The 27,129-nt window shown below is 34.2% G+C and overlaps 1 protein-coding gene across 4 annotated transcripts in view; it reads right to left on the bottom strand.

Annotated features, from left to right (window-relative positions):
- LOC135217787 (parapinopsin-like) overlaps window positions 1-27,129 on the bottom strand; it is a 472,093-nt gene that overhangs the window by 10,511 nt on the left and 434,453 nt on the right. Inside the window, exons 5-7 of one of the 4 annotated variants that reach the window (XM_064253816.1) lie at window positions 10,212-10,448; window positions 9,191-9,244; window positions 5,263-5,391 (exon numbers count right to left, since the gene is read on the bottom strand). In XM_064253816.1, the coding sequence (XP_064109886.1) occupies window positions 5,263-5,391; window positions 9,191-9,244; window positions 10,212-10,448 (420 nt within the window). The remainder of the gene's footprint in view (window positions 1-5,262; window positions 5,392-9,190; window positions 9,245-10,211; window positions 10,449-27,129) is intronic. The other 3 variants (XM_064253817.1, XM_064253818.1, XM_064253819.1) reach the window with 3 other exon arrangements.

Raw genomic sequence — 27,129 nt, 5'->3', positions numbered from 1 at the left:
GTTTGAGTCTTCGCCTCTATACTCAAGGAAAATACTAAATGGGAACTTAGCAAATCCCTCTGCATCGATGTCACTCCGACGAAATGGGAAGTAGACACAGAATACTTGCGTATGACAGTCGCAAGCTATAACATTCAACGGGTCGCCTTCCTATACATAGGCGAGACCCGTATATATATATATATATATATATATATATATATATATATATATATTATATATATATATATGTGTGTGTGTGTGTGTGTGTGTGTGTGTGTGTGTGTGTGTGTGTGTATGTATGCATATGTGTGTGCGTTCGTGTGTAAGATATACTTTATACTTATATTAACGGCAATTACAACTACGAAAGGATCAAGATATACTTTCCTTAGTATCTTCTGTCCACGTTCTTATTTTTCCTGGCATCAAGGAGTCTCACACAAATGATTTCTGTGAAGAGAAAACCTTTTACTTTTAGTAACGCTTGATTCGTTTCTTCTAAAGTAACTTGTATTTTATAAAGAAAAAAATGCATTCGGTTCCATGATCGAAAACAAAATTTTACGTGAACAAAACGTAAGAAGTTTAAGTAGAATAGATAAAAAACAGACACGCTCCTTTCTAATGTCGATTAGGTAATTCCACTTCCCTCCACGGCCCCATAATCCTCTCTCTCTCTCTCTCTCTCTCTCTCTCTCTCTCTCTCTCTCTCTCTCTCTCTCTCTCTTGTCTTCTCTGTCCTTTGTTTTATATGTATCTAAATAGGATATAATTCCTCCTTGAAAACTAGATAATAAGGTAAAAGTAAAAAGCAAAGGTCCTTCCAAACCGTCTGCGTATAACCCTGATATTGGAAGAGAAGAGGATTTCTGTCTACTCTGTAGTCGTAAGTTGTAATTCATAGAAGCCATGTTTTACTAGAAAGAAGGTCAAATATAAATTAGAGGGACGTTATGAAAAGGGTAAAAGAATATTCTCTTTTAGCAGCTCGTGATATAGCTGGGCGAAAAAGATGGCGGCGATTTCTTTAGGCAGTAGGGCGCCTTGGCGTTATCACTAACTTTAGAGCAAAGGTTAATTAATTTGGGCAAAACATAAACACGTTTAAGTGGCAGACCCTTTCCCAAGGAAAAATTCAACGTATTTCCTTCTTTTAGCATCTTATATTTACTTTGCTTCAATGCTGAATGAGACTCAAAAGCTTCAGACGACATTTGTTACAATATCCATGCACTCTAAATACGTGGAAAAACGGGGGACCATTGTCTCAGGGAACGTTATATACACAAACATTTATTTGTCTTTGGAAAAAATATATATAATTATTTTTTTTTCACTTTTTATGCTTATCCATTTACCACGAGCCTTAATTAAGATGGTGCCCGGAAGGCAATGTGGTTTAAAACTATTATTCATTTCAGCACCATTTCTCAAAAAGTCATTAAGAATTAGTCGCTGTAGGGATCGAAAAATTAAAAGCTTTACAAACATTGCATCTCGATCCAGGAAGCCATAATTATGCATAATATATTTCAAAAAGATACAAAAACTTGAGTAAGTCCCTATTTAATACTCGGTTAGTAAATGGAAGTTACTCCAGGAAGCATGGTGAAATGTCTGCTATAATTCTTCTACGGAAAGATGAATTGAATAGAATTTTTATTTCTGTGTTTCTTCATTATTACAATAAAGAAGTTATAAATTTATATTGGAGGGTACTTAATCTAATTTGTATTCAAAGATTACTTATAACTAAAATAAATAAATAAATAAAAGGAACAGAAATGTATTTTGTTAGCTAAAAATCATAATCGTTACTTTGCCCATCTGTGCTATGAATTCCAATCATGCTCCTCAGTAAAAGTTTTGTAAGAGCAAATAAAAATAATGGTGGTAAGATGATAAAGAGAATTTAGGTAGATGATTCATTCAACTAATATCCTTTTTTACTGACGAGGGTCTTTCAACCCATACAACTTTCAACCCTTTGATTTGGTGGGTCGCTGGCAAAAAAAAAGGAAAAAAAATAATAATCAGGGCCTAATTAGCAGCAGAACTTCAATAGGTATTGGAAAAGCATTAGGCATCTTTAACGCCTGGCTACATTCTCTGTTCTTACCATACACGTGTGTACACACACAAATATGTATATATATTATATATATATATATATATACATATATATATATATATATATATATATATACACATACACACACACACACACACACATATATTATGTATATTATATATATCATATATTAACAATATACATATGTATATATGTATGTATGGATGTGCAGTACATATATGTAAGAGTATGTTTCATAGTTTGTCAAAAGTTTTTCAAATAACACTTTAATAGATAATGTCTATTTGGAACCCATTAAAAAAATCTAATTAACCACTGTATACACTACGCTGAACACTACTTAATGACAGTGATTGTCTACAGAGAAAGCACAGCGCTCTTCACTGCTCACTGCCCATCATTCTTTACCAACATCAATTGCCACATACCTAAAGGAAAACTCTGCGGCCTTTGTCTGTTTGTTTGTATGTTTTTACTTTGCAAGGAACCAGTGGTTATTCAGCAGCGGGACCAACGGTTTTACGTGACTTCCGAACCACGTTGAGAGTGAACTTCTATCACCAGAAATACACATCCCTGACCCTTCAGTGGAATGCCCGAAAATCGAAACCGCCGTCAAGACCGTACCGATCACGCCACTGAGGCGCTAAATTGTCTATGCAAACTTTGGTACGGTATAAAGCTTACTGTACTGCTTGTGACGCGGACTATTTAAAGGTCACTGTCAAATTCTGCATTTGCCATGAAAAGTGTTTATGAATAATGCTTGGCAGGGACTGCTATTCAACATTCAGCGTGACATGACTTCTATGCTTTATTTCTAAACTTTATATACACGGCGGCCTTCACTGGACGGTCCCGAGAGCCTTTCGAATCTGTGGCAGAATCGCCGCAGATCCCTCAGTGATTCTAATCCTCATTCCGGTTAGAGGAATGTTTTTTTAAATGCTGAGGGGTTTTCGTGTACTTGTTGAAGAGGGTTACATAAGCCCGACTAGATTTTAGGCATATGTAGTATTTCTCATATATATATATATATATATATATATATATATATATATATATATATATATATATATATATATATATATATCGCGAATCTAAGTATATAATGTATGTATATATATATATATATATATATATATATATATATAATGTATTATTATATATATATATATATATATATATATATATATATATATATATACATATGTGTGTGTTTATTTAACCGCTTACATATGGCCTTTGCGAAAGTTCGCCATTCATGACTTTCCTGTGCTTTATCATGAAAGTGACGGCAATTTTAATAGCCACAAATCATTTTATTATAATTGCCAGGGTCTTCTTACTCTCTGGTTTCCCCAGGAATCCCGCTGACGCTATGAAGTGCTCTCCTCGAAGGTATTGTGCGAAAGAAGACATGTTCAAGCCACCTCCATCCCCTCTTCATCATTATCTCATATTCTTTTGGCATTCCGTGTTTGTTCCATCGTCTTTTTTCTGTTCCTCTCAGAATTATCTTGACATTTCTCTAAAGCTAATGTGATGCATTCTATTGGGCAAGCTTGATCAATGTTATGGTGTTTCAATGACCATCCACGTCATCGAAAACTAAAGTTTCTACTGCTACTCCAATGCTAATCTTCTTTTCCATCTCTGGTTACTATTTCAATGGTAAAATTCAGGAGAATGGGAAACACTAAAGGCGATACAGCATTCCCAAATTGGGCCAATTTATTTGTTTCAAATCCTCTCGAACAGACTACATCACCTTTAATCTGGTTTATACTTGGTTCATGAACGAATGCAAACAGTTTCACCTATCACAATGGGTGGAACACATTTATGTCAGAAGTTTCACAACACAAATTCAACAAAAGGGGCTTCAAAATGTCATACACTGCTCCACAATGTCTCAATACATATTTGTGTGTGTGTCAGTAAATAATAAATGATCGGGGTACACAACATTGATAACATGGAAAAATGTAAATACCGGTAATCATTGTGAAATAATAACAAAGTAAAACGTTTCCTCGAATGAACCCTCGGTGAAAGCAGACTGAAACGCAAGCCTGCAAAAGGCTATGGTGAAGAGGCTACGGCAGTGTAACATTTCAATGCACTGGTTACACAGTCCTCACCCGGTGTGAGGTCACGAAACTGACCCTGAAAAACAGCTCACATACCCCCGCCAATGAAGCAAAACTTAACTGAAACGATGGTATTGTGCATCATCCCCCCAAGACAACTCAAAGGTTACTACATCACATTTATGTTTTTCTTTGCTTCAGGGCTGCATACTTTGATTTGCGCGCTTGAGGATCAAGGCTAAAATGTTGATCTGGTTGTTAGGTTACTAAATTAATTTTCATTTAGCGAGTAATGAGGTTTCCTTCTCTCTGTGAGAACAGAATGGAGAAAAACACTCATTCTTAAAAACAACCTCTTGGCTCTTAGCGTTCTGTTACAACACTGAGACAGGAAAGGCAATGGGCTGTTCTGCTTCCAGAGTAATCCGTACTCTGCATGGCTGTCTTCACGCAAATAGCCAAGTACATATAAAGGAAACACACTTTAAGTCTCGCTGCTACGTTTCGAAGAAAATTTATTGATGCAACATCCAAGCGACATTGCGGTTTTGCATTTGATCTTCTGTTTCCGTTTGCTGATTTCATTCTATCATTCTATAAAATTGTGGTCTGAAAGTATACACATACACAGAAACGTACCAATACGAAAAGTTATTTAAGTGATCACATTTACATACAAACAGAAAGAGAGAGAGAGAGAGAGAGAGAGAGAGAGAGAGAGAGAGAGAGAGAGAGAGAGAGAGAGAGAGAGAGACTGGAACCAGGAGCAAAGAATTATACAGTGATTTAAAGGGACTCCGTAATCCCAAATTATCGATAGCAATTATGTAAGATAAATGTTTGTAAGATTACTACGAGCTAAACTGGACTACTGGGTGATAGCTAAGAATGTTACGCAGTGTTCACTAGAGACGAATACAACCACAACCTACGGATTACAAGAAGAAGAAGAAGAAGAAAAAAAGCAAAGCTAGAAGGGTCGTCTCGAACGACAGAGGATTCGGACACAGCGAACGAGCGGGAGAACCATAAAAATGGAGGAATGCTGAGAACTTGAACTTCCCCTTTTCTCTTGATCAATAAAAAAGGGGTTACCTTAAGATTCTCGGGACGGGGACTCTGTTCTGTGACGACAGTGAGACTGACCTTCTCTGTGGTCTGACCTACTGCCCCTCCTTCTGTCTCCTCGCGGCAGCACAGCAGACGGGCCCACGCTGACCGGAACTGTGGGGAATAGAGATGCATTTGTAATTAGAGCCTTAAAAAAAAAAAAAAAAAAAAAAAAAAATCAAGCCTAGTTATTAGTACAGCATTCAAAAAAAAAAAAATCAAGCATAAAAAAAAAAAAAAAAAAAAATCAAGCCTAGTTATTAGTACAGCATTCAGTTTAACTTTTAAATATTAGTTATATAATGGCTGGATACTCTGGTTGATGGTGGGATCTTACAAGACTTGATAAAAAAAGTACCACACATAAATACCAGATGATTCCATAAAGAATGTTAAATGGAAACGTTCTCTTTTTAATCATTGCTGTTCAACTTTTCATACCGCGAAATACAGAAAGGAATGGTTTTCGATCTTAAATCAGAAGAAAATAGCTATCACTGCACTCTGTTTTTGCTCAACATCAACAAAACCTGTGTTGAAGTAGCTGACCACACATCGTATGAGTGATAAGGAACGACATGAATGGCTACAGAACAGAGGTTGATATGAAGTCTTTGGCTCCTGCAGCCGGGATCAGGGGACTGTGGAGAGACACAGTCATCGATTCAAGTTCATTTTCCCAAGAGTAAAGCTTCATTCAGTTGCACGTAGTACATGCAATCACGCTTGGAAATACTTGAAATCTTAGATTGTCATTTAATACCCGTTTCTGTTCTGAATATAGTATAAGTGAAAAGTTGTCCCTTCGCAAAAAAAGAAAAAAAAATCTTGAAAACCCTGCTTAAAATGTGCTACTCTTTTCAGGATTCAATCTTTGAATAGAATCAGATGTCTGAAAGAGGATAAAATCGTACATAACATCTATATGGTTTCCTCAACACTCGTGTGTGTGTGTGTGCGTTTTTGTGTAGATTATAAAAAAAAATAATTCATGCGAACTACAGTCGGATAGAACAAATACTTCTACGACAAAACAAAACAAGATCGCTTAACATCGTCAAACAAGTGACCAAATAACAGTAACTCTCAATATGAAGTGCAACTTAAACAAGGAAAATAATATTTGATTATGCGTAATTGCATTCGTTTTTTTAAAACTACATATCGAGCCATTCATAACCAGTGATAAATAACAAATTCATTACAATGAATTCAAAATGTGACCTTTATTCGTCTAATATTTTTTCGTTTATTATTTTATTTCTTCTCCCCTGAGTCATCTACTCCATGGAGACTCAACGTTAAGATAGGATTAGATATAAAAAAAAAAACAGAAAATAAACATTATTCTCGATTTTATTGTACTACCGTCGTTTTCTCACACTGATACTTGACCCTATAGTTCAATTAGTTTCTGACTGCAATACAGCAATAGCGTGTCGCAGTACTAGCTAAAGACAGCATCCAAAAGAATTTCATGATAACTGACCAATAGTTCGCATCAGTATCAGGGTAAATACTAAACAATGAAATACGGACATCTTTCGTTAATATCTGATCCTTTGAATTGTTTCTAAAGCATACAAAATCTTTGAGAACTGTTCCTATATGCAAGGTTTGTCTTTATGAAAGCCGATTCCATCATTTAGTATTACTCATGTCTTTTACTGGAGTCCTGTTCAAACATCATTACCGTTATGATCAACAGCTTTTAAAGTATTATTACTGTAATTGCTTATGCGGTTAAGGATATTACGAGTTTAAAAACATGAGTTCAGAATTAAAAGTTGCCAAACTCATTTGTGTCTATTAGGCAATGTCATGTTTCTATGGATATTTATCACGAGCAGCAGGAAGCAACAATGACAGGAAAACCGAATTTTAAGCAAATAATGAATTCAGCGGTATAATATTCATACTTCTCCAGAGAATAACACAGAATAGCCACTTCTATTATTGTGAAACAAATATTTCAGCGGGGAAGTCTGGGAACAATAACCTTTGCTTCACAAAGAAACGTAAAGTAAAAAGCTTTCATTGTTATGAAAATGTGGTTAGTTCCAATTCGCAAACTTTTTCACAACTGTCATTGAATTACGTTGTGAAGACTTTACAATTCTAACCCGCACACCCCCCCCTTTTTTTTTTTTTTTTAACTCAATGAATAATGAACTTGAAAAACATTCCGAAAGAATGTAAGTTGTCATAGACCTCTTTCTAATTATTCTATGACATATAAACTGTGGCCTAAAAGAGGAAACTACTGAAATATAGCGTTATGTTAATACACAAATGGAGAAGAAAAGGATTTTGGAAAAAATCGATGGAGCAAATTTCATGAATTTCAACTCTGAAGTACTTATGGTTTTAGGATCCTTCCCCTTTCATTACAACTTTTGTACTCCCATAATTTGTCATGGGACTCTGGAAACTCAAAGTGGATTTCTTTTTTATATCAAGTACTGTAACTTATATACAAGGACACGCGACAAATCGCTTATGATATACTTTACCGTTTTTTCTTCATGAATGATCATATTTCCAGTTCTACAGCATGTTCCACAAATTTAGTACTATCACTAACATTTTCCACGATCAACTATATTCACTCTCAACTGTTGTCTATATTCTACTACTACTACTACTACTACTACTACTGCTACTAATAGTATTAATAATAGCAATAATCTACTAATTCTCCGTAAGTCTAATAGAACTAACTCTTCTTTAAGTAATATCTATAAGGTACTATAATGCAAAAGAAAAAAAAATAACATACTAAGGCATCAGTAAAAGCGAAAACTTCACACTGTCGTCTTTACAGAATCAACAGAGAAGCCTTTAACTAGTGTGAGTTTGCTCTTCTATTCCATCAGGAGCTTTGCCGCAGCATTTTTAGAAAACACACTCTTATCTTTTGCAAGCGAGAAAACAGAAGAGTGTTACCTACTGCAACCGTATTCCACTGATTGCAACGGGAGTCAGTAAACGACTAGAGTATTAAGGTAGGTAAAATTCTCCACTTATAGCAACGGGAGTTAGTAAAAGACTAGAGTATTAAGGGTAAAATACTCCACTGACAGTAACGGGAGTTAGTAAAAGACTAGTGTATTAAGTTAGGTAAAATTGTCCACTGATAGCAACGGGAGTTAGTAAAAGACTAGAGTATTTAGTTAGGTAAAATTATCCACAGATAGCAACGGGAGTTAGTAAAAGACTACAGTATTAAGGGTAAAATTCTCCACTGATAGTAACGGGAGTTAGTAAACGACTGGAGTATTAAGGTAAGTAAAAGTCTCCACCTATAGCAACGGGAGTTAGTAAATGACTAGAGTAATGAGGGTAAAATTCTCCACTGACAGTAACGGGAATTAGTAAAAGACTAGATTATTAAGGGTAAAATACTTCACTGACAGTAACGGGAGTCAGTAAAAGCCTAGATTATTAAGGGTAAAATATTCCACTGATATCAATGGGAGTTAGTAAAAATTTAGAGTACTAGGGGTAAAATACTCCACTGATATTATCGTGAGCTACTAAAAGACTAAAGTATTAAGGGTAAAATACTCCACTGATATTAATGGGAGTTAGTAAAAGACTAGAGTATTAAGGGTAAAATACTCCACTGATATTAACGGTAGTAAGTAAAAGACTAGAGTATTAAGGGTAAAATAGTCCACAGATATTAACGGGAGTTTGTGAAAGACTACAGTATTAGGGGTAAATTACTCCACTGACATTAACGGGAGCTAGTCAAAGACTAGTGTTGAGGGTAAAATACTAAGGGACGGCAGTTCTAATAGACTTCCATACTTTGTTGTGAAATCTATCGAAGCGTTAACTATCTTACTATATGTCAATCTCATGTGAATGGCATCTAATTCCAGCCGCAGCTAAGTAAACAATTACTCACTGGAAAGAATAAGTTCTTATTGGAACAAAGGAAAGAGAGCCACAGTTTTCTGAACTGTAAAGAAAACAAATATATAAATCGGTATAATAAACAAACGTAGCAAAAAAAAAAAATACACACTGTATATAAGTTCCCTCTTTAATGCCAGAATATTGTTCCAATCACTTGACTTATGCATTTAGTATGGATTTGTAATTATAATTATTTATAGATGCCTGGTAAATAGTATAAATATGAATATGGACATGTCTCTCTCGTAAAATATTACTACTTTCACAATAAAGAAAACCATCACGTATGAATTGACAAGAACATGAAATATGGCATCTTCCCATAAATGTTGAAATATCGCACCTTCCAATAAATGTTATGGAATAAAAATACGAGTTACATTTGTCACACAAATGGTTTAAAAAAAAATAAGTGGGCTTGGGAAAGGAAATTATTTACCATATGGTTAATGGTCGATGAAGGAGAGAGAGAGAGAGAGAGAGAGAGAGAGAGAGAGAGAGAGAGAGAGAGAGAGAGAGAGAGAGAGAGAGAGAGAGAGATCAAACTTCTATTGTATTGCGTCTTGCATGAATAAATGGTATATTTTCTTTAGTCAAAGCGAAAAAAGTGTTAAACAGTCATAGAGATGTCTCTTGCTGCCTAGGATTCTATATTTATTTCCTTAACAGTGCACTGGTAACCATATGCTGAAATATACTCATGAAACTTTTATTTTCCTAAAAAAAAACTTAAAAGAAATTTAAGTTTATTTATGAAGAAAAATAAGAACGCTTGAATGGAAACATTGAACTAATCGAGCAACGGAACAACCTTCTGACGACGCCAATGATGATTTTCGTCACCATTTGATCAATAAACAGACTAAAAAAAAAAGAGGAATTCATGGAAATTATATATTAATTTTCACAATATTCCACAAATTTTAAAGTGAAAATCTGGAAAATGTATATTCATTTCTATAAGCAAAAACTAACTTCAAAATGAACACAGGCAAATGCCCTTGACTTACCTGAGTATTGAGTCCAACGTATATTATAGGATTGTACAAACAAGACGATTTGGCGAAGATAGCAGGAATGACAGCTGCTCCTGGAGTGACGAGTGACTGGTCTCCGAAGGCCATGATCAACGCCATCACTGAATAGGGCACCCACGCGAAAAGAAACGTGATGCCCATCACTACCACCATCACCGCTACTCGGCGCTCAGCTTTCGCAACTCCAGCCTGGAAGCCACTGGAACCGGCCTGGAAAGATGGAGAAGGGCTCTTGCTCTGGATAGATTCCATGACCGAAGAAGTAAAAGGAAACTTATAAGATAAAGGAAATTAACGAAAAAGTATGGATGCAAGGCACTAAAATTCGTGCCTCCGCGGAAATGAAGGAGGAATGATGAATTTGGTTATGGGAAGAATTTGACACCAGAGCGCGAAGAGAAAGGCAACTGATAAACAATGGCAATACACCTAATATGAAAGAGACTGATACTCGTAAGGAACTTATTGTATCCTGAGGAGCAATAATTTGCTTTCTTGTTTACACTGCTAATGGGCAATTAATCGTAAAGATTTCACGGTTCTTTGAAGATGTCAATCAAAGTAGTTCTCGCAGATTTCTAATAACCGCAAATTCATAAAGCCACGCGTTCAATCAAATATGCTTTGCTCTAGAAAGGAAAATGTGCATCGCTGTGTAACTTTCTTATATTGTTTTATCTTCTTGGGCAAAATTTATTAAAACAAGTTACTGTAGCTGTGGTAAAATCTCTTAACGTCACCCTGTAAGAATCCAGCTGAATTATAACAACATAAACTCTCTCTCTCTCTCCCTTTCCAGTTCTTAGAAAGTTATGTCAATTTCAGTGCTACCATCCAGGGCCAGTCTTTCGAGTTCTCAGGAATGAGTGAGGTCTAATGCCTTCTGGAGGTACAAATGTCTATTTGCTATGCACTCGTTACTAGTCTTAGTATTGCACTTCACTTTTATTCTCGAACGATGTTGGAAAAGAAGCGTCCTTCACTTGTAATCTGTTTTACGCGTTTATGGACAAACAATGGACAGTTTATCTCCCGTTGGATTTTACGTTTTTGTAGTCTTGTCATACGATGTATTATTATTATTATTATTATTATTATTATTATTATTATTATTATTATTTTATTATTATTATTATTATTATTACTGAAATCAACTGGGGGTTACATATCTCAATCAATGTGCGTAACATACTCTCTTTATTTTCACAGAAAATCAAATAAATCAACATAGCCTAAATTGCTGTCCTTTTATATAAATCAATATTAGCAGCAGAGGTTTTCTGCTTACTTAATAAGCTTCTCGTAAGTGTTGACACCGGGGTATTTTTAACCCTGCACATTTTCATCCTGTTCCAGACCTACTATTCCCACTTCGTTCTTATAAAACTTGTTTGTCTTATTACAAGTAAAACCAGGCTCTGAAAACTTACCATACATCTAAATAAGTCTTCAATTTCCATTTCCTCTTCAGCCAGGTAATAATTGGATATACCTCCAGCTACTCCTCTGCTAACCTTTACAATCATTAACTTAATCCTTCATGTTGTACATACAACAGATATAACTCTTTCCTCACCATTATGAATATCCTCCTTTTTCACTGTAGCAATAAATACTGATAATCCTGCGCTTTGACTTTGGTCTCCCTAAGTGGGTTAACAATTAGCGTTCTCTTCTTAAAGACATTTGGTACCATGCCTTTCCTTTCCTGCATCAAAAGCAGACTGAAACCCCATTTATTTCTGTGTTCTTTTCAACATGCTTACGGTATGGAAAACCTATGGCCCGGCTATCTGTCCATTTTACAACTAAGCAATTACACGAATACCATTACTTCTCTAATATCCTCAATGAATAAAGTTTCGATCTGGTGAGTTTATCCAAATATATATAGTGTAAAATTTTGTGAAGCAAGTATCTCTTGAGACGCATTTTCTGCGTATTTCTCTCCTAGTTCGCTCATCCCGTACTTCAATCTTACCGAGGAGCATATGATGAAACCTTACACTTCTGTCAACATATCGGGTATTCAAGTTAATTCAATTTTGACTGAGAAGTTTAGAAAGTTAAAAACCCTAAATTTAATTACAATAGCTGGTGAACTGTTGAGACAACCTGAGGGTTTTCTCCATTCATTTTTTTTTTCTTCATCCTATGGTTATTTGTCCCTATCCAATATATTTTTCTGACCCTTTCGGAAATTCATCTTAGACTTGGTATTCATATAAATGAATTACTTGCGACAACGCGTCGAAAGTTAACCAACGGCCGCAAGGGGAGGACGAACTTTTGGCCAGGACTGGATAATCGTATGAACACTGGTTAGAACCACCGGTGAATAACTAACTTCTACTCAACTTGTCGGTGATGTCTATAGAATAAGTTACCGAAGTGTTCATGAAATGCTGACCCAATATTTGTTTTACAAAACCCAATTTCAGTGAGCCGATTAACTTAGGATGTACTTCAAATGTAAAATAATATATTAAAATGCGTAGACACTAAGAAGATCCGTTTGCTACTTCCACTAACACGTGTGACTCCCAACCTCTCTGAGCAGTGGTTGGGAGACTCAACACACTAGGAGGCATGGAACATATTCGAGGAAGTTTCTAATACTCAATTTTCATGAGAAATAAAATTAGAAAACTACTTTCATAGTAATTACCATTTCTTTGTCATTTCTCTTGTAAGCTAACTCTAATTAAAATTTGCTAACAGCCACCACGCCAGAACAACACGTCCAGAAATCTATATAGTGCCACCTCTTTGGGAAGAAATTAAGATGTTGGGTAAATTAATTGAGGCATTTATTTACCCAAGAATGTCTCCCGCTGCTCGAGAAGTATCTGTTTTACGAGACATATTTCAAGCTACTGTCGTTTTCTGTGGGGTAACTTCTGAATCACTGTGACAATATGCATATATATAATGTTATATATATATATATATATAGATATATATATATATATATATATATATATATATATATATATATATATATATTATATATATATATATATATATCATATATATATATATATATATATATATATTATAATATATATATATATTCCTTTGTCGCGAAGTGTGAAAGTAAACAATATAATGAAATGTAGTTTGTCGTTTATTTTTGGTGTTGATTATTTACCATATATCGGAAACTCATTCTTCAACCATTCATTGTAAATGCATTGCGTGTACGTCGTCTGGGAAAACAAGTATTGCTCTTGTGTTGTGTAATAGGTTTCCTGGACCTAAACTCAGTCCAAAACAAAGTTCAAGACAAGAGAATGCCATTTAGCCTTAGCTCAGCCTAGAGGGACTACTTTGGTGGCTATTTTTCCGAACGATTTGTTGCAAATGCTTCTTTCAATTCCTTCCCATTGTTTGTAGCGTTTCTTACGCGGTGCTTTTCAGTAGTCAATCTAGTTGAATTTTAATTTGTATTCTTACTTTTCTTATCACGAAAGTTAAGACTTATAAATGTTTTAAGGAAATTGTTTTGAAGTCAATGAAACTTAAATTGAATCTCTATGAAACTCAGAGGAGTTATTGACTGCGTGTATCATTCTTGTTATTATAAGAAAACAGACTCGAAGAAAAGGGACACGATAATGAATCGTCTTTCTCTCCTACCCCCTTTCTTAATTAAGAGAGCCTGGTTTATGCCAACTGCCAAAGACATACCAATAAAACATCCAAAGAACATAAATGATGAAGTGGTATGCTCGAGAAAGTTGCCATCTCATTTGTTCATTAACGTGACAGAATTCATTCGATTTCGAGATACATTTTATTTAATTGACCCCATCATCGCAGTATATCAGAAAACAAGTCGAACATCTCCAGCCAGGCCTGTGTCCAAGAAAGGATTCTTTTTATGTAATGCTAAAAAAACCACTCCAATTCGACGAACACGACCGCGGGACCCTGTCAAACCTTTTTCTTTGCCTTTGTCCTCTTGAATTCTATTTCCTAGAAAAGGTTTGCACCTCTATTCTTTTCTTTTCAACATTTCTTCAGATTTATTTTTTATTACGGAAAACGTTTGCCTGCGATAGGTATACCCTCAAGGTGCTTATCCCCAACAGTAAAAATATCATATAAGATGAATTAACTCTTAAGGTAAAGTTAGACTGCCTTATTAAATGAAAATAATCCAAGAGGATTGGGATATGGAAACAACTGAATTAAATCATACGGAAATTTTAGGCAATTGAAAATATACAAATGTTTCATCTTGTAATTCACATCCACGAAAAGAAACAGGCTAAAATGATGGCACCATATTAGGAAGCAGAAACGTGTTAAGATTTACAAGTTATGAGTTTCCCAAAATTAGAAGAATGCCGTTTCAGTAGCTAATAAGTAGAAAAGTAAGAACATTCTCAGTGTATGGTTGATTACTTTCTCGATGTAAGGCGCATTACTACATCTAGGTAAATATGATAAACGGAGAGAGACAACTGAGGTAAACCAAAAAAATTGTTAGGGTCCTGGAGTAAAACATTAAACACCCTACACGAATTATAAACGATACGATAAAGCAGCAAAATTGGGAGACTTTTATTTACTTCTAATCCTGACTACTACTAATTTTGTAGTCTATAACCTTTAATCTCTTCTGTCGAGTCGGTTCCCTTTAGTTTTGAAATTTCTGGAGAATTTGTACAGATATAAAAAAGGAATCCCTATTAGTATTGACACTAATGTATAGTATATACAACGTATGTATATCAAAACTATTATCTACAATATAAACCAACATTTATACCTTTCAATGTTATGAGTATGTCAATAGGATAACCGTATTTGCTTTAGATAACAATATCTTGTTTTATAAAATGCTTAAAAATGAAGACCATTTGTGCCCATGCTCATCTCCAGCCTACCCAACGTTTTCTCTACAACATCAAGTTGAGAATACATAAAAAAATAGATTAATTTGAACTAACCGTCCTGTTCTCTACCCGGTCATTGTACCTGAAGGATTTCAGAGTTAGTTAGTTCCATAGTTTTCCTACTAAAAATTAAAGTAAGGAAATACGAAAAATTTGCTAAATGGCAGAAATGAAAAATGCCTTCAATGCCCAATGCATTAGTGCGACAGGAATGGGAATGAACACTGCTTTAGACTTAATCCTAATGCCTTATTTATGAGAATGCTAACTGAACTGAACAGGTCTCTCTCTCTCTCTCTCTCTCTCTCTCTCTCTCTCCTCTCTCTCTCTCCTCACAATGCCTGCACACACGGACCCTTCCAATCTAAGCATGTACAAGATTTTGATACATGTAAAGATATCTATGATCAATTTATTTCTATTTTTTGTAACCATACCAACTGCTAGCGCATCTATATAAATTATAATGTTCGCTGCTGCCTTACACTTCATGCTCTGTTTCTACGGGGAGATGTGTATGTCGGGAAAATCAGTAACTCTGCTTTCCTTGTAGCTTTGGTCGTAAGTGTAAAGCGAATTTATATCCTTCTTAAAGGTGGCTTGCAAGACTCCTGTACGCTAATAGGTCTCCTTATTTATGGTTTATTTGAAAAGCGGATACTCGACCCGAACACTGATACTCCAAACTGCATAGCTGCCCTATACCATAATATCTGTTCAAACGTTTTAGGATGAAATGAAAGTTGCTCGCATTACTTTTTTGTTGCAAATTGGTTTTGGTCTGAACAACTTTTTATCAACGGGTAATTGGTACTACGTGATGGATCTAGACTCGTTGAAGCATTCACCTATTGACCCATCCCTTTCCATAGCAATAACATTCCCTCACGAAAACGGGAATATGATCGATTCAAGGGTTGTCCACTAATGAGGCTAAGCCTACACTTAGAAGTCATTCTACTACTCCACATTTATGCCGTAGTATTAGAGGAGCATTGTATTAAATGCGAAAAAGGTAACTGCAAAAGTTCTCCACATTCTACATCTATCATAATTTATTTCATCTTCTGTTATTTGTTACTCGACGATAAGCCTTCAATCCCTTCAGCACTTTCATGACTATAAAGCTTAATGAAAATCAGATGAGCTCGCTCACAGCCATAACAATATCGCTTCCCTTTTTATGTTATCCGAAGGTGACCATCTATATTGGCTTCATTTTTTGAATGTGCAGATTTGGATTGTTTCGAAATTCTCTCTCCTTTACTCCGCAATGTAAAGGCCTCCATTGGTTCGATGAAATAACTCATTTACTGACTGACACTGCATCACTGTACACAGACAATAAATTACTCTAATTTTATTCTGTAAATAATTTGATATGAAATGGATTTTAGAGTTTTACTGTATTCCGATTACTTCCGAAGGCAACACCTTGCACGACTGTGCTACCACTTAGTTTACGCTTGAATAATAACCTCACCGCAAGTATGGTCGTAAAACGATAGCAATTCAAAATAACAGCAGTAGAAAGCTGAGCTAAGTTTTCGCACATGAATGTCGCAGTTCAGACTTGACTGGCAGCAGCCGCTTTTTAGTGCTGATCACAAGCTGAAGGTCTGTTTTGCAGTAATACTTCTTTGATTGCTGTCGCCAATGGAAGAGAAACACTGTATATAAACAACCTATTATTTCGTCAATATTCTTGCATTATCTCATTGGTACTTACTAAGATCTACATAAACAAAGTTAATATCAACGATCAATTTCAGAAGATGATCATAATGTTTTATGGAAGTAACCATTGTATCCACAAGTTAACCGACTTTTTTTTATTAACCTTAACTAATGATAACAATCTTCATGCAAGGACTGATAATATACACAAAGAAAATATTCCACAAAAGGACAACATTCCACTTCTGTGTGATCAATCTATTTTTTTGCACCCAAGTATCCATCGTTTGCATGGCAATATAAACTACTATGAGATTCAGGGTCTCTGTAACACGGTTTTTTAGACTTTGCTCCTTGTCAAAGCATCGGATGTAGCTGAAAGTTGACATATGTATATTTTACAACCACACACAAATTTTGTCAGCATTATCAATAACCTAAACCCGATAGTTATAATTTTTATAGAGTAAAAATGATCAAGCCGACGCCATGGCCAATGATTGCGAGCCAAGAGTAGAAAAACATTCATTACGTAAGCAAGGTAAACATCGTTTTACGAAATGTTGCCCCACCCATCCACCAGACAGAAACCCATTCACCTTATTCCATCGGCTCTGAAACCCATAGAAGTCAAGAATGGCTAACAGGATTTGGAATTGTCCCCGTGGTTGCAAAACTGCATTTGTCTAACGACTTGCAACTTTATACAGTCAAAAGAAAGCCCGTGGCCATACTTACTATAGCCTGAATAGGTAATTATTCAGTTTATAGTTTAAATCCAATGTGTATGGTCTGATTTGTATTTAGCGTAACGTGATTATAATACTTGTAATGTCATTCAGGAATTTGAACATTTCCATTAACTATTCACTATGCCACCAAGAGAGAGAGAAAGAGAGAGATTGTATGTAAACAGTCTTTATATAACTATTTTTGTTAAAATAAGATTTTTATCCAAAGTAAACACAAGCTTATATGTGCTAAAATCTCCAGCAGACCAACGGATCATCCGATATAATTTTTTTTCTTCTTTAGTCTGTACGACTATGTTGGATATAAAGACTTTATGAATGGCGGAACGATACATAGATGTGGGTGGGGATTCTGTGCTAGCGTAGTAATACTACTGTAGCAGTAGTGCCGCAAAATTAGTAATAGCAGCAATATACATGAATTAAACGTTTAGGCCAACTGCTGGGATCCTTGAGGATCATTTAGCACTTCTTACAACTACTCGAGAAATGAGTTTTTATAGCCAGAAGTTAGATTTTCTAATAAAACAATGTCCATGATAGCCTTCAGTGTTATCCTGAATTATAACGAGGCCAAAGTGGGTGGAGCCTCATGAAGTCATCATTTTGACGATAATTATTGGTGAAGGTTTAAAGCCAACATACGGTACCGGCTATTTTTTTTTTCTTTTTTTTTTTTCCTTTTTTTAGTAAATAGGTAGATAGCCGATAAACAAAAATTGCTTGACACTGGATACATCAGTTATCAAATCAAGCTTGTCTACTATGTCTTTGAAAATTACCAACTATTACCTACATCTTGTCAATCTGATTGTGACCTATAAAGTAGATTATAATTTCTTAGGACACTTATTTTGGGAGTTAGACTAATAATCGAAGTGTTTTTGAATTTATTAACATATTTTGTTGGTTTGTTCATTATGACAATTATCAGTGGAGAGGATTTAGAGTTCATAAAGGTGTACTGCTTTGCTTGTATTTAAATTTTTATGTCATTGTTGCAAGAGGTATAGCCTTCGTTACGTATAGCCAATCATCCATCGAGAAAGAGGGAAGAAATGCTGTCATAAGTTACGTAACGAGTGCGTTCGAAACCTTATCTCTGAGTAAGTTGGCCCGTCTTCTTAAAAAGTCACTTTTACATTATAAGTACCAAATTTATTCAACCTGCGTAATGCAGAATACAGTCAAAATTTATGTGTAGATATAATGTGCATTCTGAATAAGCGTTATATTTATGAAATGCATAGATAAAAAGTTATTGCCAAAAAAACCGTGTTACAGAAGCCCTGAATCTCATAGTAGTATACTATTCTGTGTAACAACGACAATCTACGGATAATGACCAGACTTGACGCTGATTGTCAAAATAAAAAAATGAAGTATCACTCAATGATGTCGCATTACCATGGGACACCACAGTAGATGAGAAAGATAGAGAAAAAACTTAGTATCAAAACCTGAAAAGAAATAAGAAGGATATGGGCTATACCAGTGGAAAACTAGCATGATCCCTGAAATGGAACTTGGGAAAACTAGAAGCTGAAGTAGTTTCAGTCATGCAAAAGAGCTTGTCGTTAGTAACATTGCACATAGTGAGAAAACTGATGGATCCTGAGGAGGCAGGATGCAACCCAGTACACACACTATAAATACCTCATAGTCGAATAGGATGACCGAGATAGAAAAAAAAATAATAAAAACCTTTCTAACTGCTTTTCACAAAGGAAAAAGAGAAAAAACCTTTCTAACTATTTTTAAAAAAACTTTCTATTTTCTAAATATATTGTAGTACGGAGAATATGTACGATTAACACGGAGTGCCATAATTAGTAAAATACAGTTGTCTGCCAGTGCCAGGCTCCACGCTGGAGAAGATAAAAACTCGTTTCAAACAGATCCAAGGTGGTGTATAAATACTGTTCAACGTATACATATCTTCATCGTGTATGAATACTGTTCAACGTATTATGTAACTTCATGAGTTAAAATAAATAAACAAAGATGATTTGACGTTTTAGCTTTATATAGCATCTAAATAAATTCATGCGTACCATGATTACAGATCATTTGCTGTCACGATGCAAAGTTTATGTCATAAACCTCTGGAATCTTGTTTCCTGCTGCAAGAAGGGTCTTATTGGCAGACGAATAAATAATTATTCTCATGATGAGAAAGTCTCTCCTCAAATTAATCAATCCCCTGCGGACGGCTAATTAGAGAACGAATAAATAGGTCAAAGACGAGTCGGCTCTGGAAATGCAAACATCTGATCGTAATTTATTTATTTATTTTTTTTTTAGAAAAACGAATTAAAAATTTAAGGTAAAGAACCGTTTAATTTCCACTTTTCTCTGTATTGTGTTATTAGCAGTTAATGATGCTTCATTTCCGAGCCCCTCTCCCTTTCATGACAGTTTTCTAGCCAAATGCTAACTGCATGGTTAATTTATATGTCTCATTAATAACATGTCTTCATTTCGACATGCAAGCACGCTCACGTACATATATATATATAATATATATTATATCTATATATTATCTATATTATTTAATCGTATAATAACTTGATCACGAAGTATATAAAACGTGATGCTATGTATAAATAAAGGTTTTTTTGCCACGAAGGAAAAAAATGAAAAAGCGAGATAGCCGAGTACTCGGCTATCTCGCTTTTTCATTTTTTTCCTTCGTGGCAAAAAAACCTTTATATATATATATACTATATATTATATATATATATATATATATATATATATATATATATGTATATATAAATATATATATATGTATATATATATATATATATATATATATAACTAGCTCATAGAACTATCAAACTACGTAAAATTATAATTATAATGGTCAAAATACTGGCAATGACGCCATCTATTGGATGGACGACAGCTGCAGTTTGATACATGGGGAAGTAATGGTATCGGATATTTAATATAACTCATCTTTTTCTCATAAATTTGACTCAAGTCCATTGGAATAACTAAAGTAGATCTTGATTAATACAATGCTTCGTTATACGTTAGAATAAAAGCTCAACATAATGTCTATAACACGTTTATAATCTCAAGTGAAGATCAGTTTCACCCATACCATAAATTCTTTCGTCCAACTTAGCGTGGCGCCACGTAGATCCAGGACTGCCAACAAAAAAGTGGATATTCATGTGTTGTCACTGAGAAGTATAAAAGGAATCTGATGGCATATGAAAGTATAAATGACAAAGTTTAATTATTTATATCTCTAACTTGTTGAATTATAGAAATTGGGACATTTACGTGGTTTTTCAGCTTTCAGAACCTGGCAAATTGGTAATTCTGATTACACTGGCTCCAACGATTCTATGGACAAGTAACACATTTTTACTATTTATCATATTTATATTGTTATATAACGCATAATGGTATACTGACAACAGTTTTTCTTCGTCTAAAACTTGGCTAGTTGGCAATTCTGACTGTCCCACGATGAAGGACTGTAAACATCAAACAGTCCTTTAACGCATTTTACTGGCCGAATAATTAAGTAAAAGACGTACTTAGTACATAAAATAGTACATAGATATCGTAAATTTACATATTTTCTGTTAATAAAGATATTTTCGAAGGAAAACGTATATTACATGTAAAGAATATAAAATTTCTGTAATAGGGAATCACTCTAGATTTGTCTGAGTCATCTGCTCAAGAAATTGTTACTCTTGTGAACATATTAATTATCCGATAAACAGTAGGCAATTACACCTTTGCTAAGAATATCTACAAGATCTTAGACGGGTAACAAGCAACGAATGTAGGCTGATATATGATGAAGTGTAACAACACTGTGTCAAGTCAGTATTTTGAATGGGTGCCACACATTCAGCAAACACCCATGGGGGGATGTGTATGTATACAAGTGTTGGATTTGCAGCTTCGTTTCATTAACAAATAACGAAGAATTTACATGAAACCTTGGGCTTCAGACTCAAGTGGCAACGGGTCACAACGAAGTTCTAGAAGCCATCCGAGTGAGTGAGGAGTGAGCGTAATGCAACTTTACTCACAACATATTTTAATTAGGTTACCTTAATGATGATATAAGCAACGACTCTATAACAGAAGTATTTTATAGCATAAATTTACCTTTTTAATACAAGGGGCTGCAAAACAAGTTTTCGAAATTGGCTACGGATAACACTTCAAATAAGATCTTGCGCTTCAATCTTTCCCTTTTGTCGGTTGGGAAAAGTTTCAAAGTTGAAAAAAAACTCTGAGAATCGTTGAATGTCGACTGTGCCAGAGCAAGTTTATTTTTAACTTCCTTTCATATTTCCCAAACCTCGTCAATCACAGACTCAGAATCTCCAAGAAATGTTATTTTCCACTTCCACTCTTTCTCTTTTCCAGGACTGTCTTTAGCAAAAAAAAAAAAAAAAAAAAAAAAAAACATTTTACGTCAGCAAATAACAGGTATGAAATTGCGTAAAAATGTATATATATCTTAAACTTCCTTGATTATAATAATAACAACAATAATAATAACAATGCTTGCAGAAGCAATGTACCCTAGTGAGCAAAGGCCACAAATAATAACGCATAACATCAAGCTCATTGCTGAACTCTAAAATATTGTAAAATAGCTTTTAATTTAAAAAATTAAAGAAATCAGTCTATGCTTGATCAACTTCTTGTTTACCGCATTTCATCATGAGATGGAAATTCGCCAACTTCTGATACTTTACAAGTTTTGGAAGGTAATCTGACTCCACCGATGGACATTTGGTAATTGTCATCGGAGTCTGTGTTCACTTACGAAAGTTGCGAAATCTCATGCTGGGCCTCTACTTAACTATAGTTACGTAATTATTAAGTAACATATCTAGTTTTAAGGATAACCATTTGTATAGTCATCGAGGGATAACTCACCGCTCTTCTTGTGCTTTCCCAATCATTGCATAGGAACTAATCCATGAAATAATTCAGCCTGATACAGACAAAGAATATTAGCAAAACAACAATCTACAGACGCTTGCGTCACGCGTCTCACTGATTTACTTTCCGTGTTTTTTTTTTTCAGCTATAATAATAACCTGCTATCATGAAAAAATAAAACAAAAATGAAAATCAAATAGAAAAAAATGCATCACACTACATCTCAAAGAGACACAGTCGCTGAAATGGCAGCATTTACTGTATTCACGCGGTAATCCAACTCTGGAATTCATTTACGGTTTCCAGTGACCTCGCCCCAACCGCATGGCGTGACCTCCCCCAGCTTTCTTTCAGCCCCGTTTCCCTGTTTTTCTCAGAGTATTTACTTTTCTGACTGATGATGACAGCTATCGATAGCTCTCTGTGGAGACTGAAGGATGTAGGCAACAAAATTGTGGTGGATATTTATTATTCTTTCTCTTAGTCTTACTATTGTAAACCATACTATGGCATAATAACATATCTTGTGGGAGAATACCTTCGATGTTTTAACGTGTTTCACAGGTAAAAAAAAATATACTACCAATATGTACATATTATATTATCGTTAACAGAAATGTATAAAATCATAGTTTTTCTAATACATACTTAGAGCAAAAACACAAATCCAGCGTACACAAAACCTACAAAACTTAATGGAAAATATATTGATGATTAAAATCCAATTACCACATACAAGCGCATATGTATATATATACGTATATACATATACATAATTTGTACACACACACATATATACGTATATATATATATAATATTTATATATAGATATTATAATATTTAATATATATTATGTCTTATATATATACATATATGGGTGTGTGTGTATGTGTTTGTGTTTGTGAATTTTCGTCACATACACGAGTGGCTATTTTATATTCACAAAATATCAAACCACACATGTCGTTTAATATTAAGTTTACTATACTTTGGGAATAATTTACACACAAAGGGCATTACAATTAGAATCCTGGCCGGCGCAGAAACACTCGTCTATTGTAATTCCCTTCAAGCTTATGTTATTCCCAAGGTAAAGTGAATTCGATATTATACGATTGCTGGTCAGTTAGTGTATATAAACCGCCTCCATTTCTTATTTTGAAAAAGTAAGGACAAATCCTCTCCCAGATTATTATTTCTCTCGGTAAGTTATTTTTCCGAAATCCTAGATATTCTGATATATAATATAGTAATAATATATAAATAATATAGATATAATACGTAATTATTATATATATATATATTATATATATACATATATTTATATATATATTATATATATTATATATATATATATATCATATATATATATATAGATATAATATATATATATATATATATATATATATATATATGATATTTTGTTCGGAAGAGACTACATTGTCGTTTGTTTGTACATATAAAGCCAGGTGCAAAGTGGATTATAGTACTAAAAGGAACAGATTCATCACATATATATTGGTAAGAAATGAATAAAGAAACGAAAATCGAATTTTCCTTTTAATGGAGGAAAATACACACGTCTTGTATACACTGCAGCCACCAATGTACTACTTCACATTTATTTGTATTGTTTGTTTGTATGGTGTTTTTACGTTGTATGGAACCAGTGGTTATTCAGCAACGGGACCAACGGTTTTACGTGACTTCCGAACCACGTCGAGAGTGAACTTCTATCACCAGAAATACACATCTCTCACTCCTCAATGGAATGGCCGGGAATCGAACCCGCGACCACCGAGGTGAGAAGCAAACACCAAACCAACCACGCCACTGAGGCACTTACTTCACATTTGTGCTTCTCTATACGATAAGGTACAGCTGCTCACGTCACTGTCGTGGCATGCCACTTAAATGTCCCGTGTTCGCGTCTCCCCAAGGGCGATAAAAAATCACTGGTTCTATACAGAACCAGTTATTTTTCATGGCACTGAGGGAGAAGCGAACCTACGACATTTGATTGGCATGCCACGACAGTGACGCGAGCAACAGCACGTTATCGTATAGAGAAACACAAATATGTGTTTACAAGGCGTGTGTATTTTCCTCTATTAAAAGGAAAGTTCGATTTTCGTTTTTTTATTCAGTTCTTACCAATATATAAGTGAAGAATCTTTTCCTCTTCGTACTTAATCCATTATGCACCTGGCTTTACATGTAAAAACAAACGACAAAGTAGTCTCTTCTGAAAAACATAAAATATATATCAGAATATCTAAGATTTGAGAAAAATAACTCTTCCTGAAAGAAATTATAATCTGGAAGAGGATTTGTCCTTACTTTTTCAAAATCAGATATGGAGGCGGTTTATAGACACTCTAAGTGCCCAGAGGTGAAAACTGGCTCTGGGACGAGCTGCCTACAGTGTTATACAAATAAATAAGTAATGATTACAGCTTTTATGATATTTTTCGCATTTTTATTTCTGGTGAACTTTTCAGAGAGTGGGACGAGATTACCTGCAACTGGATAAGGTCACAAAAACGAAGAGTCGATTTACCATTATTGTGAGATTACTTTTTACTTCACTTTTTTCTCATAGTGATTTACTGTTTACATCTGGAATGAAATATATTGTGGTTTCGAATATTCTATCAATGGAATGATGCATAAGCAAACTGTTTTCGCAGGCAAGAACTTTGTTTTTTATATATATAATTCCTAGAGACCATGAAATGTGTGACACCAAAATTTATCAATTACTGTATTGGTTGTCGAAAATATATTCTGTGCTTTTGCATTTATTTCGAAGTAATATTTGCTGAATGCACTAAGTAACACAGTTATGTTTAACATACTTATTTGTGCCTTAATTCTCCTTTATTGATATTTAATGACGTTCTTCTTACTAAAAAAAGTAAGCCAGCCAAAAAGATAGGTCTGTTTTGTACTTGGTTTCGTAACGCTACCGTCTATACGCTTAGCATGCTTTTGATATTTTTACCTACCTTCAGCCTCGTATTTGAAATCCTTATTTTGTTGCTATTATAAGAATATAAAAGATATCAAACGTAAATGTCCGGTTAACTCTGACCTTCCATGTTTTTGACTAATCCATTTCTGCCTTAATTGTTTAATTCTAACAAGTGGAGGAATTCCGTTCATTGCATATTCCCCCAAAGTTTTATCTATCACTTAAAATGAAGACAGATTTCCTAGAGCGAAGATATCATCATAAACAAGTTCTGTTTGAATAATTATATTGCTTAAATGATAAAGTACGATCATGAGATCAAGCTTATTATACTTCACCTTAGCAACTTGCCTAGCAACTGATCAGGGCTATATGACAAACCAAGACGATTTACCGTAATGATATAAGCTTATAAAATTTGCCGAGATCTTCGGTGATAAATGATCATTAGAAGGCAGGACTCATCCCTTTTACTAATGAGGAAAGCATCTCGAATTACGCAGCCATTTCTGATATTTAATTGGAGGATGCAATTATAAATCTAGAAAAAAATATATCAGTCCTGGGTATTATAGTATTTATTTAACTTTTAATTAAGAGGCGTCGGAGAAAAAGAATTCTGGTAATTAAGACCATCAGTGGGCAAGTTAATATGATACTTTGATTTAAGAACTTTAATCTTTCTTTTCTATTGTGTCACCATAAACATACATCCCGACACACACACACACACACATATATATATATATATATATATATATATATATATATATATATATATATATATATATATATATAATCATAATATATTATGTATATATATATATATATAATATATATATATATAATATATATATATATATATATATATATATATATATATATATATATAATATATATATATATATATATATGTGTGTGTGTGTGTGTGTGTGTGTGTGTGTCGGGAAGTTTGTTTATGGTGACACAATAGAAAAGAAAAATTAAAGTTCTTAAATCAAAGTTACATATGAACTTGCCCACTGATAATCTTAATTACGAGAATTCTTTTTCTCCGACGCCTCTTAATTAAAAGTTAAATAAATAATATAATACCCAGGACTGATATATTTTTTTCGAGATTTATAATTGCATCCTCCAATTAAATATCAGAAATGGCCGCCTATTTCGATATCCTTTCCTCATTAGTAAAAGGGATGATTCCTGATTCCTGCCTTCTAATGATCATTTATCACAGGAGATCTCGGCAAATTATATAAGCTTATATCATTACGGTAAATCGTCTTGGTTTGTCATATAGCCCCCCTGATCAGTTGCTAGGCAAGTTGTTAAGGTGAAGTGTAATAAGCTTGATCTCATGAACGTATTTTATCATTTAAGCAATATAATTATTCAAACAGAACTTGTTTATGATGACATCTTCAGTAGTAAAAGGATGAGAAAGTATATTCTTCTCGCTCTAGAAAATCTGTCTTCATTTTATATACATACATGTGCATGAATATATAAATATTATATATGTATATGTGTTAATGTGTATTTATACATATATATATATATATACATACATATGTGTGTGTATGTGTGTGTGTATATATATATATATATATATATATATATATATATATATATATATATATATATATGAACAAAGT

Source organism: Macrobrachium nipponense, chromosome 7 (assembly GCF_015104395.2).
Source record: "Macrobrachium nipponense isolate FS-2020 chromosome 7, ASM1510439v2, whole genome shotgun sequence".
Classification (NCBI taxonomy): Eukaryota; Metazoa; Arthropoda; class Malacostraca; order Decapoda; family Palaemonidae; genus Macrobrachium; species Macrobrachium nipponense.
Note: the sequence above shows the minus strand (reverse complement) of the source record. Positions and strands in the feature narration are given on the sequence as shown.